At 44.3% G+C, this 17,378-nt stretch overlaps 1 protein-coding gene across 1 annotated transcript in view; it reads right to left on the bottom strand.

Annotated features, from left to right (window-relative positions):
- Slc27a2 (solute carrier family 27 member 2) overlaps nucleotides 1–7,456 on the bottom strand; it is a 39,768-nt gene extending 32,312 nt beyond the window's left edge. The window contains exon 1 of the mRNA XM_059259562.1: nucleotides 6,800–7,456. Coding sequence (XP_059115545.1) covers nucleotides 6,800–7,277 — 478 coding nt within the window. The 5' untranslated portion in view covers nucleotides 7,278–7,456. The remainder of the gene's footprint in view (nucleotides 1–6,799) is intronic.
- Between the last annotated feature and the right edge of the window lie 9,922 nt (nucleotides 7,457–17,378).

The following is a 17,378-nucleotide window of genomic DNA, read 5'->3' as shown; positions in this document are numbered from 1 at the left end:
TGCTACATCACTTTTCACGCTTTCACGCTCAACTCAATGACTCTTAAGCCTCAGGAAAGAAAACCTGTTATAACCTCCCAGAACGGTGCCGCTCTTCAAGTCAATAAAGACCTGTCGAATGCCTACTGTATGCTCCGTATCTAGGGCCTTATTTAAAGATGCACAAGCAAATCTCATCCTTGAGATTAAGTGCAATGAAGCAATTTAAGATACTGCATGGGCTCTGAGCTCAAGTGCAGATTAGAAAATGACCTGTTCCCACAAAAGTGAGGTCACTGACACTGGCCGTGACCGGATTCTCTGAGTCTATTTGCTCTACGTTAAACATTTGTCAATAACCAGTTTAAAATGATCATTATTAAAGTCTATTTCACTGTTGTTCTTTCACAGTACAACTACTGAGTGAAGCAGCTTGTGCTGTGGACCGAATCAAAGCTGCCTTGGGTCCTCCCCCTTCCCAGAATGCCCTTCCCACTCAACCTGTCTAGCTGCATTGTCTGTCCTTCTCAGACACACTCTGTAGTTCTCTCAAGAGACTTACAAATCTCCCAAGTGCCACAGGCTTTGTGGATATGGCTTAGTTCCTTCCCTGGATTCTAAGATTACTGACCTAGTTATCTTCTTACCCCCCCCCCCCCCCCCCCCCGCCCACCCAACCATGGCAGCAAAAGTTCACACGGCCTGCCTTACTCTTAGCCCTAACGCTAGTTTTATTTTACTTATTTCCCTTTTGTTTTGAAGCAGAGTCTCACTCTGTTATCCAGTCTGACCTCAAACTCATGGCAATTCTTCTGCCTCAGCCTCCATAGTGTTGGGATTACAGATGTGAGGCACCTTGTCCTGTCCAATACTACTTTCATTTCACACAAAATTCTTTTGTTTGAGAAGCTTCAGTGATGATATATCTTTGAAAACTACTGGCAGTCACAGTTTTAAAGGAAGTTTAATTTTTTAAACTTAAAAATAAACACACCACCACCAACAAACAGGTGAAAGGTAATCCAGATCAGCCAATAGTCTCTCTGGACCTCAGCTTTATGACAGAGTTCCTTGAACTATTCCTACAACTTTGTGCAAACAGTTCTTAACTAGCAGAACTGTTAAGTTGAGCACAGGTAGTGTAGACCTAGCCGGTGAGCTGAGGATGTGCCAGCAGACAACTGGGTTATCCTCCCTACAGATAACTAGTGATGCTAATTTACCTGGGGGTCAGGGAGAGAGGGAGGCAGGGGGAGGGAGGATGGGAGGGAGAAAGGGAGGGAGGGAGGGACGGAGAGAGGGAGAAGGAGAGAGAGAGAGGGAGAGGGAGATTTCCTGTTCTATCTGTATTTTGTGTTTGAGTTGTGTGAAAACAATTGCCCCAGAAAATTGTCTTCTGTCAACCACAACAGTGACAGAGGTTTATATAGTTGAAGATAATTTCCCATGTGGTTAATGAAGTTATACTCTGCCAAGGGGAAGGCTCCTGGCATGTACAACATAGAGAAAAACCACATTTTCTGAGAGAGAATTCAGACAAGGATTCATGAGCCTCGACATTCTTTATATAGAGAGAATTTCTAAGGAGTAATTGGGAACTTTAAAAAAAAAAAAAAAAAAAAAAGAATTGAGCCTGGCTAACTTTAAGAGTCTCCAAAAGTCAAGCCTGCTGGGTTACTACTCAAAACAAATGTTCCTTACGTACATGTCTTTGCATCAGCTCCTCCGGGACTGGAGTTGCAGATGGTTGTAAACTGCCATGTGAATACTGGGAATTGAACCTAGGTCTTCTAGAAGAGTAGCCAGTGCTCTTAACCACTGACCTATCTCTCCAGCCCATGTACTTGTTCTTTGAAACGAAGAGTTCAAGAATTATCATCAGCTTAAAAGCTGAAATTTAAAATGCAGAATTAAACTCACCTCTCTGGGACCACAAATAGTTAAATCATTTGCAGAAAGAACGCTGCTGGAGGTATCACACGACACTTAACTTCAAATTATACCACAGAGCCATAGTGACAAAGGTAGCATGGCCCTGACACAAAAACAGACATGTGGACCAACAGAATGGAACAGAGGACCTAACAATAAACCCACACAGTTATGGCCACCTAATTTTTTTTTTTTTTAACAAAGATACAAAAAATACACTGGAAAAAATAGTCTGTTCAACAGATGGTGCTGAAAAAGCTAGATTTCCATCTGCAGAAGAATGAAATGAGATCCACAATTCTAATCTTACACAAAAATCAATTCAAAGTGGATCAAAAGGCCTTAATGTAAAGCCCCGAAACACTGAAGCTGTTGCAGAGAACTGCTGTATGAGGAAGGAACTTCAAGACAAAGGCAAGAACTTTCTGAACAGGACTCTAATGGCGGAAATCACCAGCAGAGTGAACAGACGGCCGGCAGAACAGGAGAAAATCCTTGCCAGCGACACCTCGGACTGGAGGCTAACATCCAGAATGGACAGACAACTTCAAAAATGACGCTCCAAACCCTGTCAACCAACAAGGCGGGTTTCAAAAGAAGAAACAAGCCGTCAATGAATATTTTAAAAAGTGTGTAACACCCTTACCCACCTGTGAGATTCTGTCTCATCCCAGTCAGGATGACCTTCATCCAGAAGTCAACAGCAAAGAGAGATGAAAGAAATACTTCTAGCTGCCTCTTTCCTCACATCACCTCAAAAACGGCCCCGTGCATTCAAGAAACTTCCCAATAATTAATACCAATCACCGTGTTAATAAGTTTTTTTTTTTTTTTTTTTTTTTTTTTTTTTGCAAAAGCTTGGAAAACACCAGGGTCGAGACTCTCACAGTTATGGAGCAGAGAAGTTGTCTCTTTCAAGACGACCAGAAATTGTTGAGAGGGTCTTGGAAAGACCATGTTCTTTCTGGACAGGATGTGGGGGAAGAGGGGCCCTTATTTACTGTTTCTGGGAATATATGCCAGTAAAGGCATTCTGGAAACCAGGGTGCAGTTTATGGAACTACTACATGACCCAGATAGAATCCTCCTGGGCATCTACACACAGAATACCTAAACTTCCATGCTCATTATTCACAATAGCAAGGAATGGAGTCAGCCGAGACGCCTATCATTAGATGAGTAGATAATGAAAACTCATTCATGCACAACAGAATTTCATTCAGCAGTAAAGAAAACTGGAATCATGAAATCTGCAGGAGAATGCATAGAACCAGAAAGTATTAAGTTAGATAACTCAGACTCAGAAAGAGAAAAATGACATGTTCTCTCTCACATTTGGATTCTAGATTATGGTGTGTGTGTGTGTGTGTGTGTGTGTGCGTGCGTGCGTGCGTGTGCGTGTGCGTGCGTGTGTGTGTGTGTGTGTGTGTGTGTGTGTGTGAAACCGAAAGATCATGAGAGGAGGAAAAAGAGAGGGAGGTGGAGGAATAGGACACAGGGACACAGAAGCAGAAAGAAGGCTATGGGTGGGGGTGAGAAGAGAGAAGGGGGTGTCAGAGAGGTATCAGAGAAGAGGGGAAGAGAATCAAGAATAATTTCTTTTTTTCTGAGACAGAGTCTCATGACAGTCCTAGCTGGCCTGGAACTTGCTATGTAGACCAGGTTAGCTTTGGACTCACAGGGGCCTTTTGAGTGCTGGGATTAAAGGTGTGCAACGCCGTGCCTAGCATCCAAAAGCAAATTTTGAACAAAAAGGTCAGAATTAAGCCTAATATTACATGTGACAATTAAACATTAAAACAAAAACTAATTCACCTTTCTGTACCAAGCTCATATTGTTGATAGAATAAACCAGTGCCCTATAAGTGAAACAGAACATCTGGGTGTGCCTCCAGCTCTTTGTTGCTGGCTGTCCACATAAGCCCGTCCATACGATGTCCTCCTATGGGCCAGGGTTTGCTTGGCTATAAAACAAGTGGAACTCTGACTGAGTCTCAGAAACTCATCTTAGATCATCTGGGGCTGAGGTAGGGCTGGGCTGGTCCCACCAGGATCCTACTGAATCAGAAGTTTGAGGGTAAGATCCTGAAATCTGTCTTTTAAAATGATGATTCTTATGCTTACTAAAGTTTCTTTTATAAACTTTTTGTGGGCATAAACATATTGGAAGGATTACAGTATCTCTAAGGTCCTGCCTTCCCCAAACAATTCTAAGCGTCAGTCCAATCAACACATTTCCACTCTACTCAGTACATGATTTTGGACTTTGGTACTCTCTGTGTAGAAACTGTTCCAGGCCAGAGTGCATGATGTACAAAGGTATCTCTGTTGTTTGGAGAAAGACAATGTTTTTCAAGTATGTGGCCTCTCTCAAAGGTTAGTTACACATTTCCACATGGCACAGCTACTGAACATGCAACTTTGGACTCTATTTTTCACTTTCTCAGGAACTATTTCAGGTCAGAGTATAACTCTGTGTCACACAGAAAGAAACCTCAGGGATACAGAGAAAGTAGGACATTTTGGTTTTAAATTGTGTCTCATCTTAAGGCTAGTGAGAGTCTGAGGTCCACTGGCAAGTTAGGTAGGTTGATTTGAACGTAGGACTTTCAGTATCCTCTCCATGTAAACATGGTGTCCTGTGGCAGGCCACTGCTGTCTGCCCGAGGCAGGAAGTACTGGTTCAGCATCACTAATTTGAAAACGGAAGTGCTCCAAAACTGTTTTCTGGAGTGTGGTCACAAACCCACAACACTGCAGCATGTAGCTTTGTTTCCTGCACAGCATTATTAAGTGTATTGTATAAAATTACCATCATGCTAAAGCAAAATGGTATATACAAAACACAAGTAAACTCTTTGGATCTGGACTCCATCCTTAAGGTGGCCCATGAGATGTATGCAAATATTCAAAAATCTGAAAAAAAAATGTGAAATCCGGAACACTTCTGGTTCAGAGTATTTCAGGTCAGGGACAGCCAACCTATAAGTAGCTGTGTTTCTGACTCTACTACAAAACCAAACTCAATTAGTCATTTAAACTTCAGTCTCTTCAAATTCTAAGCTTGATGAAGTCCCATGAATGGAGTAGTTGAGTCTGAGCAGGAGATGTTGAAGTGCTCCCCGTGGAGCACAGGCCCTTAATACCTTCGCTCTAAGAAAGCTGGCAACACAACAGCCTTGGTGGAGCCTCCCAGTTATGGACCAGTGATGTCTTTAGAGATTGTTGGGATGTTATTTTTTTTGTTTGTTTGTTTTTGTTTTTTTGAGACAGGGGTTCTCTGTGTAGCTTTGGAGGCTGTCCTGGAACTCACTCTTTAGCCCAGGCTGGCCTCAAACTCAAAGAGATCCACCTGCCTCTGTCTCTCGAGTGCTGGGATTAAAGGCGTGCCACCACTGCCCGGCGTGTTGGGCTGTATCTTAAAATGACCAGGCCCTTCCCATAATTTGGTGCCTTTAACATCATCTCTCTGCTTTTGAAAATTTTGTATGAAACCTCTACTTTCTATATTACATACTTTACGTCACATGTCACAGGCTTAAAAACTTCCTGGTTTCTTAGAAGTAAATGGACATTTCGACTTTTTGGGGGCACTAGGCAAACGGCTTAGTTGGCCTCAGTTTCCCGAGCTATGAAGTGAAGGGCAGAGCGGACAGATTCTTGACTCTTTGGAGAGGATGGCACTGTATAAGAAAGAACATGGGCTTTGAAGGTGGACTTAGGCTAGAAATTTTGCCTCAGCTTCCTCAGTCATACAATGGAGGCATGAGTTTTAATTTCCCAGAGTATTAGAACCATCCATTGCAGTGTTTGGCACAGATAGGCATCCCAAAGAGTCGGGACTTCTACATCCCTTCATCTTCTGTATTGCCGCTAATGTCTTTTTAGCCTAGCCCAGGTTAGGCCTGTCCTTACTGAGAGAAGCACCAACTGGCACCAGCTCAGAGACACAAGGGTGGAGTTCAGAGACTAACTGTTGGGAGTCGTAACTCATCAGCTCTGTGGGTAGATAGCAGGTTCTGTTTCTTTCTGGCCTGGGTATCACTTCTGCGTGAAGTTTTCATTTAGGTCCAAGGCAGCCACCCAAATGAAGGAGTCACCATTTTACAGATGCAGCGGGGCTCAACCAGAGCACAGCCACAGACCTCTAGTCTTCTCGCTGAGCGTCAGCTAGAGTCAGCCTCACGGTAGTGAGGGGCCAAGCGCGCTAACAGCACTTAAGATCTTGAAGTAGCCTTGAAGACAGCTTCAAGACAGGGAGGAAAGGAAAGGATAGAGCTGGGAAACGGCTTTTCTGTGATCGAAAGTCTACCAAGGACTAGAGGCAGGATCCACCAAAGTTCTCACTCAAGCCCCTCTGAATTTTAATGAAAATGTTTTAAGTACTGATTAGGGGAATGAATGAGATCCCTCTGGTTAACCCCGAGTCTTTCTGACACTGTGGGCATGAAGCTTTGAATCTCTGGGTGGAACTGGTTTCATCTGTATGTCCCATAATAACCTCCATGTGTTGTGAGGATTAAAAGCAACAGTGTGCATATACAGTGGTCCCCTGGGAAAATTTTGGGGTGCGGGAACTGCCTCGTGAGGAACACGGACGCACATTTCTTCTTGTGGTCTCTAAACAACACAGCGTAGTGCTCAACATTGTGTTAGGTATTTTAAGTAAACTGGACCCCATACTGGAGGACCGAAGTGCTTCAGCACAGTGCCTCGATAGATTGGCCACTTCACCTCTGGCGATTCTAAACATTATTAATGAGCGTCGTACATCTCGAATTGACCTCTTTTTCCCGCCTCCCTTGCCTCCCACCACACTGCAGCCCCCCGCATCCAAGGCGCCGCGTTCCCCCAGGGCTACGGCCGGCGGCGGCGGTTTGCAGCTCACCTGGGGAGGCCAGCAGCACCTTCGCCCCGCAGCACTGGAAGCAGTGCAGCAGAGACTTGGCACGGATGTTGTAGTTGAGGCAGGCCATGGGACAGCCCAGCTTGAGCAGTCCCAGCCAGATCCACACGTAGGCCGGCTCATTACCCATGAAGAGGGCCACGCAGTCCCCCTGTCGCAGGCCCAGTTGGTCGTGCAGCGCCCGTGCCACTTGGTTGCTGCGCCGGTCCACCTGGGCGTAGGTGAGCGTCTCGTCGCGGAACAGCAGGAAGGGCTTGTGCGGGGTCTGGCGAACCCGCTCCAGGAAGACCCGCAGGATGGTGCGCACGGGCCGCCGCTGCCGGTAGCTGCGCACCCGCCGGGCCAGGTTGGCCACCCGCAGGAAGTACCGCAAGTCCTGGATGAGGTAGGGGCAGCAGCAGGTGAGCAGCAGGGGCAGCAGCAGCAGCCCCGCCAGGACGGTGTAGAGCACCGGCAGCATGGCGGCGGCTGCGGGGTCCCCGGTCCCCAGCGGGGCCGAGGGAGCGCTCGAAGCGTGCAGCGCGGCGGCTGGCGGGCGGCGATGAGCGGAGCAAGAGCCGGCAACCGGGCTGGGCGTCCCGACGCGCTGCGACTGCAGGTGGCCGCTGGGTTGCAGGTGCCCGAGGCGTGCGCGGAGCTGCGGTCTGGACCGAGATGGGTCCCGCCCCCTCGTGGGGGCGCCTCGTGCGCTCACGGGTCCGCCCCTGCCAGCCTGGGTGGCCCAGGACTCCGCAGCACTTGGATTCAGCGCCCAGAGTCAGGTGAGATCCAGTTCTCCGCGCAAACGATGCTAGGCGCAAAGAGCCCACGTTGAAAAGATCGGGAACGGCGACTCAGACGTGGAGCTGTTGCTAATTATTCTTATCACCGAGCGCCTTTGTTTAATCAAGGACCTTATAAACGCACGGCGACCTTATTATTAACAGCGGGCACCAGGTGCCACCGCCAGCCCAGAGTCCCACCTCCCCTCCTTAGTCCCAAGAGCTTTCCGCCATCTCTCTTTGTTTCTCACATTGGCTTCTCTGCCCCGGCAGTCTCCTGTGGCGAAGGTTTCAAGGTTGAACAAAAGCACCAGAGATGGTCACATCCAGCTGTTTCCAGCCCCTGCCACCGCTACTGCCTCTGCCAGCCCCTTTAGACATTGCCAGCCTAGCTTGAGGCTGGAAGTCAAGCAGTGGAAAGTGATCCGCTTTCCAGCATTCACAGTATTGTGGATCCAGTTCAACATACAGTTACCAAGAAAGCACACAGAGCAAACTAAGTAAATAATGACAGTTCTCACAAGTCATTGCTTTAAGAAGCGTGATCTTTGTATTAATGCCTCTTGGTACTGGGACTGCACAAAGCCTAGCATGTTTGCTGCCAAGTAGGACCAGGACCTAAGTAAAGAGGTGCTTCCTTGTCATGCTTTCTTGCCCTGTGCTCATCTGTCTTGCTGTTGCAAGACCACCGCAGTTTTGGAACTTCAAAGTTAATCTCAGATGATGCTTGCATGCTCACTCACTGACGAGAAGGGGAAGTTTAGAGAGGTGGGGATTCTTGGTCATGCCAGGATCACTGCACAAACTCACAGCAAACTCTGGAGGGGCTCCGCAGCCCCCACCCCTAGCTGAGGAGCTGCTGACAATTGATGGCTGGTAGAGGAGGGAGAGCCAGTTTTCCTTGGCTGTGTGGTCACCTAGCGACCTGCTCCTACCTAATCCAGGATTTGCTGTACACACACACACACACACACACACACACACACACACACACACGCACACACACACACACGTAGTACAAATTGGACTGGGGAATACTGAAAAAAGAAGAGGGCATCAAGGTGAGGGGGTGGGTGGGGATTGGATCTGGGAGGGGTGAATATGATCAAAATACATGGTATGTGAGTATGAAGTTATCAATGCATTAATAAAAACACATTATAAAGATACCTAGTAATGCACGAGATTTGAAACAGGAACGTGTTTGGTTCCAGGTCATCAGCAGCTCTCAGCATTGTGAGCCACAGTGTCATTTTGTCCTCTTATCCTCTAGGTTTCCATCTTCTTTTTATTTCCACTACTGAAAAAAAAAATCTCTTCCATAGCCTTCTGACCCCTTTTACATTCTTGGGACCAGCTCAGCCAACCCTTTCCGGGGTCCTGACTGTCTCCCCACGGCTGGTCCAGCTATCATGCGGTGAATGGTTACACCAGTTCCCTGAGGAGCTGAGGGCCTTCATCATCCCTGAGGAGGAAGCCTGTGGCAGGACCATTCTGCTGTGCACTTTTTTTTTTTTCCTGTGAAGCTCAGGGTCAGCTCTTCTTTTCCATCCCCTCTCTTTAAAAAAGTTACTGTGTGTGTGTGTGTGTGTGTGTGTGTGTGTGTGTGTGTGTGGTGTGGGCATGCGTGTGGTGGTCACAGGACTACTTCTGTAGAGTTGGTTCTTCTCTTCCGCCTTTCTGCAGGTTCGGGGATCCAACTGAGGTCACCAAGTTGTCACAGCAAGCGTCTTTACCTGCTGAGCCATCCTGCCAGGCCCTTCCATCCTGCTGACCACACTTCTCTTCCTTGAGCTCTCTCTATCACAGATGCCCCCCTCCCCCTCCCCCTCCCCTTCCCCTCATGTCACCTTTCAGTGGCGAGTGAAAGCAAACAAGGCCTGAAGTAGCTTAATTAGAAACAGGAATTAGGCAGGAACTGGGAAATCCAGCAATTACATAGGCTTCAAGTGGCTTAAGCTTCTGAATCTGAGTTTATTTCTCCTTTGTCTAGTTCTTCTGTTTACCACCTCTGTTCAGATCCAGGCTGTCCCTCATGAGTGCAGGATGGGTGTCTGAACCCATGGGGCATGTGTTTCCTGGATCAATGTCAGAGAAGTACGATCATCTTTTTTTTCTTAGAAGTCTGCCTTTAAAAATTTAGTGATTAGCTTATATGCTTATCCCAGATCTAGTCCTCTGCTGGAGAAGAAAATTGCTGGTTAGTTTAGCCCAACCAAGACTCACCCACAGAGCTGGGTGTATCTCAGGTCTATCTAGAGCAGCAGCTCTCAACCTTACTGATGCTGTGACCCTTTAATACAGTTCCTCATGCTGTGCTGACCCCCAACCATAAAATGATTTTTGTTGCTACTTCATAACTGTAATTTTGCTACTGTTATGAATCGTAATGTAAATATCTGATCTGCGACTCTCAAAGGGTCATGACCCACAGGTTGAGAAACTGCTGGTCTAGACATTTGTGGGAAACATCAGGGTACTATGAAAAAAGGAGACAGAGCTGGAGGTATGGCTCAGGAGGTGAAAGCATGTGCAAACCTGCGTTTGATTCCCAGCACTCAAGACAGGAAGCTCGTAGCTGCCTGTGACTGTTGCCATGGGGATCTGACGCCTCTGGTTTCTCAGGGCACCTGTACTCACAGGCAAGGACACAGACCCAGGCACATGCACACACACAGACATACACACATAATTAAAGTAAATCTATGCTGGGGAGACAAAGGAAAACCTTTTTTTTTTTTCCAAAGGAGAATTGAGGAGGAAGTTAACAATACACACTACAGAAAAGACAACATCTTCAACAAATATTGCTGATAAAACTGGATAGCTGGATGTAGAATAATGAAACCAGGTCCTTGTCTCTCATTTTACATAAAACTCAACTTCAAATGGACCTCAAGATAAGACATGATACTCTGAATCGGACTGAGGAGAGAGTATGGAATATGCTTCAACTTGCAGACCCACAAAAGGACTTTTTGAACAGGACCCCAGTAGTATGGGCTTTAAGACCAACAGTTGATAAATGGGATCACGTGAAACTAAACTCTTCTGTATAGAAAAGGACACCATCATTCAAGGGAAGGCCCAGCCAAAAGAGCGGGGAAAATGTCAGTATCAGCTTATACATCCAACACAGGGTTAGTATCTCTATGTATGAGGAGCTGAAAAACATCAAGAAAACAAACAACCCAATTTAAAAATGGATAAAGAACTAAACAGTTCTCAAAAGATGAAATACAAGCAGCTGAGAAACATTTTAAAGAATGTTCAGCATCCTTAGCTGTCAGAGAAATAAATGCAAATTAAAACTACTTTGAAATTTCTTCTTACCCCTGTCAGAATGGCTAACATCAAAGCAAAAATAACAGAAAATGCTGGGATGCAGGCGGGGGAAAGTAGATTATTTCTGCTTTCATTTCAACTTATTCATTCTGGTGGGAGTGCAGGTAGGTGCAGCCACTATGGGAACGAGTGTGGCTGTTTCCTTAAAAAGCTAGAAATGAATCGACTGTATGATCCAGCTATGCCACTCTTGGGCATATACCCAAAGGACTGTATATCCTACTACAGAAACACTTGCTCATCAATGTTCTTTGGAACCTGTGGCTAGAGAGGTCAGAGTGTCAAGAAGAGCTTGTGTCAATTATACTGGCTTTTAATGACTTATTGTTATACTGATAAATGAGTATGTCTCTCAGCCTGCATCAGAGAAACTCATGTCTTCAGTAGACGGTGATTGACATAGAGACCCACAACTGCTCAAAGTGGAGGGAACAAGAATCTTTGGGGTTCTCAGCCCTGCGGGGGTGGGGTGGGGTGGGGTGGGCGGGGGACAGTCAATATCACACTTCCTCTTCCCAAGGCTCAGGAATCTTTGTAGAAGAGGGGGTGGTGGTGGATAGATTGTAAGAGGCAGCGGTGGAGGATTGTGAATAAACAGTGTTTTCTGTACACAACAGGGCAGTTGTACAAATGAATTCACAGTAGTTGAGACATCAGGCACAAAAATTGTGCAAGCTCAAGTCACACAAAATCCCAACATGGTGAGGGGAAGGTGGGCATGAAGCCCCACCCCAACTAGCTAAGGAGCTATTTGTAACTAATACCTGCTGGGAGAGTGAGTGTCCGTTTTCTTTAAGGGTGTGATCCTTTGTGGGTTGACCACACTCCAGTGAAAGGCCACACATCCAAGAGTGTATGAACAGCATAGATTAGACTTAATGGGTTTAAAAATAACAGAGAGCACAAAGGTGAGAGGAAAAGGAATGGGGAATGGATCTGGGAAGAGTGTGAGGTGGGGAGGGGTAAATATGATAAAAACACATTGTACAGAATTCTCAAAGAACTAATTCAAATAAGACAAAGGCTCTCGCTTGGGATAGGAAAAGAAGGAATGCCACCAAGGATTTTACAGAGCTAGTCCTATTCTTATACCAAAACCAGACAAAGATGCAGGAAAAAAGAAATTATAGACCAATCTCCCTGATAAACACAGATGCAAAAATTCTCAACAAAATACTTGCCAATTAAATTCAAGAACACACCAAAAAGATTATATACTATGATCAAATTGACTTTATTCCAGAGATGGAGGGATGGTTCAGTATATGTAAGTCAACAAATATTATCTATTATGTAAATGATCTCAAGAACAAAAATTATATGATCATCTCTATAGATGCAGAAAAAGTTTTTGATAAAATCCAATCTCCTTTCATGTTAAAAATTCTGAATAAACCTGGACTAAAAAAATACATATCTCAACATAATAAAGGCTTTATATGACAAACCAAGAGTCAACATTAAATTAAATGAAAACATCAAAGTATTGCCACTAAAATCAGGAACAAGATAAGGGTGTCTACTTTCTCCCCTCTTATTCAATATAGTATTTGAAGTCTTAGCTAAAGCAATAAGAAAAGAGAAACAAATAGGAAAGGAATCAAAATCTATACATAAGAGACCTTAAAAAGTTCTAGAAAACTCTTGGAACTAATAAACATTGTCACAAAGAGGTAGAATACACAATTAACTTACAAGGATCAATAGGCATTTTATATATCAGTGATAAACATATTGAGAAAGAAGTCAGAAAAATAACTCACAATGGTCTTTAAAGAAAATGACCCAAAACAAAACCACAACAAAGCAAAATAACAAAAAACCAAGGCAAAACAAACAAAACCCAAACCCAAACACCCTCAAATAACCTCAACGAAGGCCATGAAAAGTTCTTATGAGAACTTCAGGACACCGAGGTAAGAAATTGCAGCAGATGTGCTTGTGGACTGAAAGAATTAACGATTGTGGCCATCCTGCCAAAAGCAATCTTCAACTTCAATGTAATTCCTGTCAAAATTCCAGTGACATTCTTCACAAAATTGAATAAAGAATCTTTTTCAAACAAGCCAACTTAAAATTAATATGTTGGATACATTTTAGGTAATCCAGGTTATAAGGCTCCAGGAGGCTTTTTCAAACAACCTTCATGCTCTTTGTCCCTCCTCCCCCCCTTTGGTGACCTCTGCCCCCATTCCCTAGTTAGAGCTCCCTCCCTGTTTTTCCGCTAACCCCCTCGTATCATTTGTATTCTTCCGTTCCCTTCTCACCTCCTCCCGTGCTGTCCCTTTATAGCTTCCTGGTTTCTGTGGTTCTGTAGACTATAGAGTCACAGATGAGGATCTGGAGCTAGGGGCTACGGACAAGCGAGAACATGCAATGTTTGTCTTTATGGGTCTGGGTTACCTCACTCGAAATAATTAATATTTTCTAAGTATGTCCATTTGCCTGCAAATTTCATTTTTCTTTAGAGCCGGATAATATTCCATTGTGTAGATGAACATTTTCATTGTGTCTATTCATCTGTTGAAGGACAGTTAGGTTATTGCCATTTCTTAGCTATTGTGAATAGAGCAGCAATAAACATGACTAAGTAAGTATCTGTGGAGCAGGATGCTGAGTTTTGGGCATACGCTAAGGACTTAGTCAGCTGGATCATATGGTAGACTTATTTTTAGTTTTTTGAGGATTCTTCATACTGATTTTCACAGTACACACAAACATATGCATATACATACATACACACATATTTGTGTGTATGTATATATGTATGTATCTCTTAAAGGAAGTTGTGCTACTTGGGCTGAGAATCCTCCCCACAAGAACCATAGAATAACAAAAATCTCAGTACCAGGCATGAGAAATTTCCCTTGAATAGTTGGCCAGAGTCACGCAAAGGATTCCCTCAAGATGTAGACAATTGCTGTTGTCCTTGGTTGCTTCTCAGAGGTTGAAGGTGAGCCCCTAATGCTGAAGACACCTTAGGATGTGGGACTCAGATTATTGGAGCTGGATTTAACCTGAAAGATTTCTTTCTGTAGTCTGGCTTCCCCGGTATCAGCAAATACTATAAAGCTTCCAAGGGACTGAAGCAATTAATTGTCCTACTCAGCATTGGTGACACCTATAAACCACAACAGCCAGCATGACAAGATATCCATAAAGGTGTAATAAGTGGCACTCACATGTTGGTGGTTGCTGAGCTCTGCTTGGTCTTGGAAGCTTAACCGGGGTGACGAGGGACCAAAGAAAGGACAGACACAAGTACAGGAAAGCTGGGGTCAGGTGAACTGTGATCAGTCTGATGGAATGGTATCAACTACAAAACAACAGAACCTCAGTGCATCTACTGTGCACAGCACAGGGGAAGGGATTAGCTAGCCTCAGTAGGAGGCCTCTCCAGGTGAGCAGGCTCAGGCTGTAAATATCTGGGAGGGGGAAGTTGTAATCAATGCTTTCTGGACACTCTGTCAACATTTGCATATGGACCAGGAGAAGGCTTTGCCAGTTCCCACAAGTCTGAGGCATTGGTTCTTGCCAATAATAAACGTTTACTTAGGACTTCATCCACTCCTTATGAATTCACTCAAGACTTCCTCAGCTATTCACACGTGGTCACCAACAACTGTCTAATTGTACTTATGGTTCACTCAACAAGGACGGAAGTCATTCCTGTTACTAGATACCTAGCTAGCTTCCCAGGGCTACCGAGGCCATGGATCTTAGAAGAATCTATTACTTCCACTTTATTAGACCAGAATAATTCTTCAGTACATTCTAAATCTTATCCTTATACCCACAGGTAAGTGTTGCTCTCAGCCCTCATCAAAGAAGCCTCTCTTTACAGCAAATGGAGACATCACAGAAAATCACAACTGGACATAGGTAGAGATCAGTGGTTTGTGGGGGGCCAATGGATAGATCTGCAGCGTGGGCCCCAGCATCTTTGGCTCAGGGAATATAGCAGAAGAGGTCTGAAAGATTGAAAGAGCCAGAATATCAGGAAGCCTGCTGTAAGAATATATTTCCCAGCATGGCTGCATAAACAAGACCCAAACCCTGACAATATCAACAGACATGCTAACACAGAAGGGAGAAAATCTCCCAGGGTCTCATCGCTACACAATGAACTACAGTCAGCTACTGACTGCTGAGAGAAGAACTATCTTTTCCCAGGGATGAGCCCCCCAACTGGTTACCTAATACAAAGTGACTCGAAAACGTATGCACACAAAACCCAAAAATGAGTCCAGCAGGTTATATTTATATATTTATATATATGCATACATGTATATGTGATAATAACAATAAAAAGAGGCTATAAATTTGAGAGTGAGGGAAGAACATGGAAGGACTTGGAGGGAGAGGACTTGGGAGAGGCTGAAGGGGGAAAAAGGAAGCGGGAAAGTGATGTAATTATATTTTAATTAAAAATGTATAAAACATTAATATGGAAACAAAATTTCCAAATCAGTCCTGAGCAAACAAAATACTGCTAGAGATACCAGCATACTTGATTTCAATTTAAGCTACAGAGCCACACATAGTCATGAAAACTGCATGGGCCTTGCACAAAAACAGGCATGTAGATCAGTGGAGCAGAAGAAAGGACTCAGATTCAAGAACCACACTGAAGAAAAGACAGGGTCTTTAACAAATGGTGCTGGTCAAACAGGACAGCGACATGTAGAAGAATGATACTAGATCCTTACCTCTCACCCTGCACAAAAAAATCAACTCCAGATGGGTCAAATGTCTTAAACCTGAAATCTCAAATTTGAAAACTGCTGTAGGAGACACCAAGGAAAAGGATTCAAGATCTAGGCACAGGTAAGAACTCTCTGAATAAGGCTTTGCACTCAACAAACAGTTTCCCATGAAATGAGAAGGCGTATGTTCAGCAAAGGAAACATAACCAAGGGCAGAAACAGCCTCCAGGATGAGAGAATATTTACCAGTTATCCATCTAAGAGGGGATTATTATTCAGAATATACATAAGAAGCCTAAACAACAAGAAAATAAGCCACCCGATTTAAAAAACAGGTTAAAGAACTAAAAATAAAATTCCTGGAGAAGAAATAACAACTCTCACAAATATTTGAAAAAGTGTTCAGCATCCTTAATATCAGGGAAATGCAAGTTAAAAGTACTTCAAGGTTCTGTCTCACTTGAATCAGACCAGATCACCAAGGAAACAACCAGAGTGCTGGTGTGGATGCAGGGAAATTGAAACCTTTATCCACTCTTAGCAGGAGTATAAATTGGTGCAGCCGCTATGGAAACCTGTGTGGAGATTTTTTTTTTCAAAATGCTAAAAATAGAACTTGTATGTGACTCAGCTATTCCACTCCTGTGCTCGTACCCAGAGAATTCCATATCCTACAGAGATATTTATTTATTCATGTTTATTGCTGCATTATTACAAACAACAAGGAAATGGAACCAACATAGAAGGCCATGAGCAGATGGGTAGTGAAAATGTAGTACATATGTACAATGGAATTCTACTCAGCTGTAAAGGTAAGCACAATTATGAAAATAGGAAGAAAATGGATGGAACTGGAAAATGGTTTACGTGAGATAACAATTTCAGAGAGACAAAGTCCTCATGTTCTCTCTTATATATGTACCCAAGTTCCTATTTTTCACAATGTGCATTATATGCAAATGAGTGTGTGTAGAGACAAGAAACTAGAAAAGGCACTGAGAGAGAGAGAGAGAGAGCATAAGTGTTGTGACGTGCAAGTTGGTGAAGAAATATGGGGCTTGGAAATGTCTAAGTTGGGAGAGGGGCAAGTAAATGGAAGAGGGCAGTGATGGGGGAGGGTCAGTCACAACCACGTGTGAAGAAGCCCTAAGGAAACCTGATATTTGATGAGCTAATTAAAAACAGTTTGAAAGATGGTGGGTATGGATAAAACTGCTCCCAGAAGCCATAGGCTATGAAATGAAAATTCCAGTGCCAGATGTGGGCTACCTCTCTAAGAGCTGTTGGTCAGGGAGATTGTCTGAAGCTGTCAAAACAAGACAGGCAATGAATGGGTGCTGCTGTAGTTTGCCCACCAGAACAAGAGATTGTGACCCTCTTGCTGAAGACACCATTATTCCGAGGCTATAAGTTATGGAGACAGCAAACCGCAGCTAGCCTGAATGAGTGCCAAAAGATGTGACACAGGCTGCTGAGGGAGAACCGTCATCTCCAGATTCACTCTGTGGGTCTTGTGTGCAACAATACTGACCAGCCAGGCAGACGAGCCTGCTGGTGTAATAGTGGCGACTCTGTTATGAGGTAACCAACTGCTTTCTCCTTAGACGGGCGCCTGATGTGGTACTTTCAATCCTGGCAAAGCTCATGACCGTGGAGATCATAGACTGTGAACCTTCTGCTGCTGTTTGATAAATGAACAAGACGTGCCCATCAAATTGCCTTCCTCACAACTATGTTTATGCCCACAGA

This window comes from Peromyscus eremicus, chromosome 4 (genome assembly GCF_949786415.1).
Source record: "Peromyscus eremicus chromosome 4, PerEre_H2_v1, whole genome shotgun sequence".
Classification (NCBI taxonomy): Eukaryota; Metazoa; Chordata; class Mammalia; order Rodentia; family Cricetidae; genus Peromyscus; species Peromyscus eremicus.
Note: the sequence above shows the minus strand (reverse complement) of the source record. Positions and strands in the feature narration are given on the sequence as shown.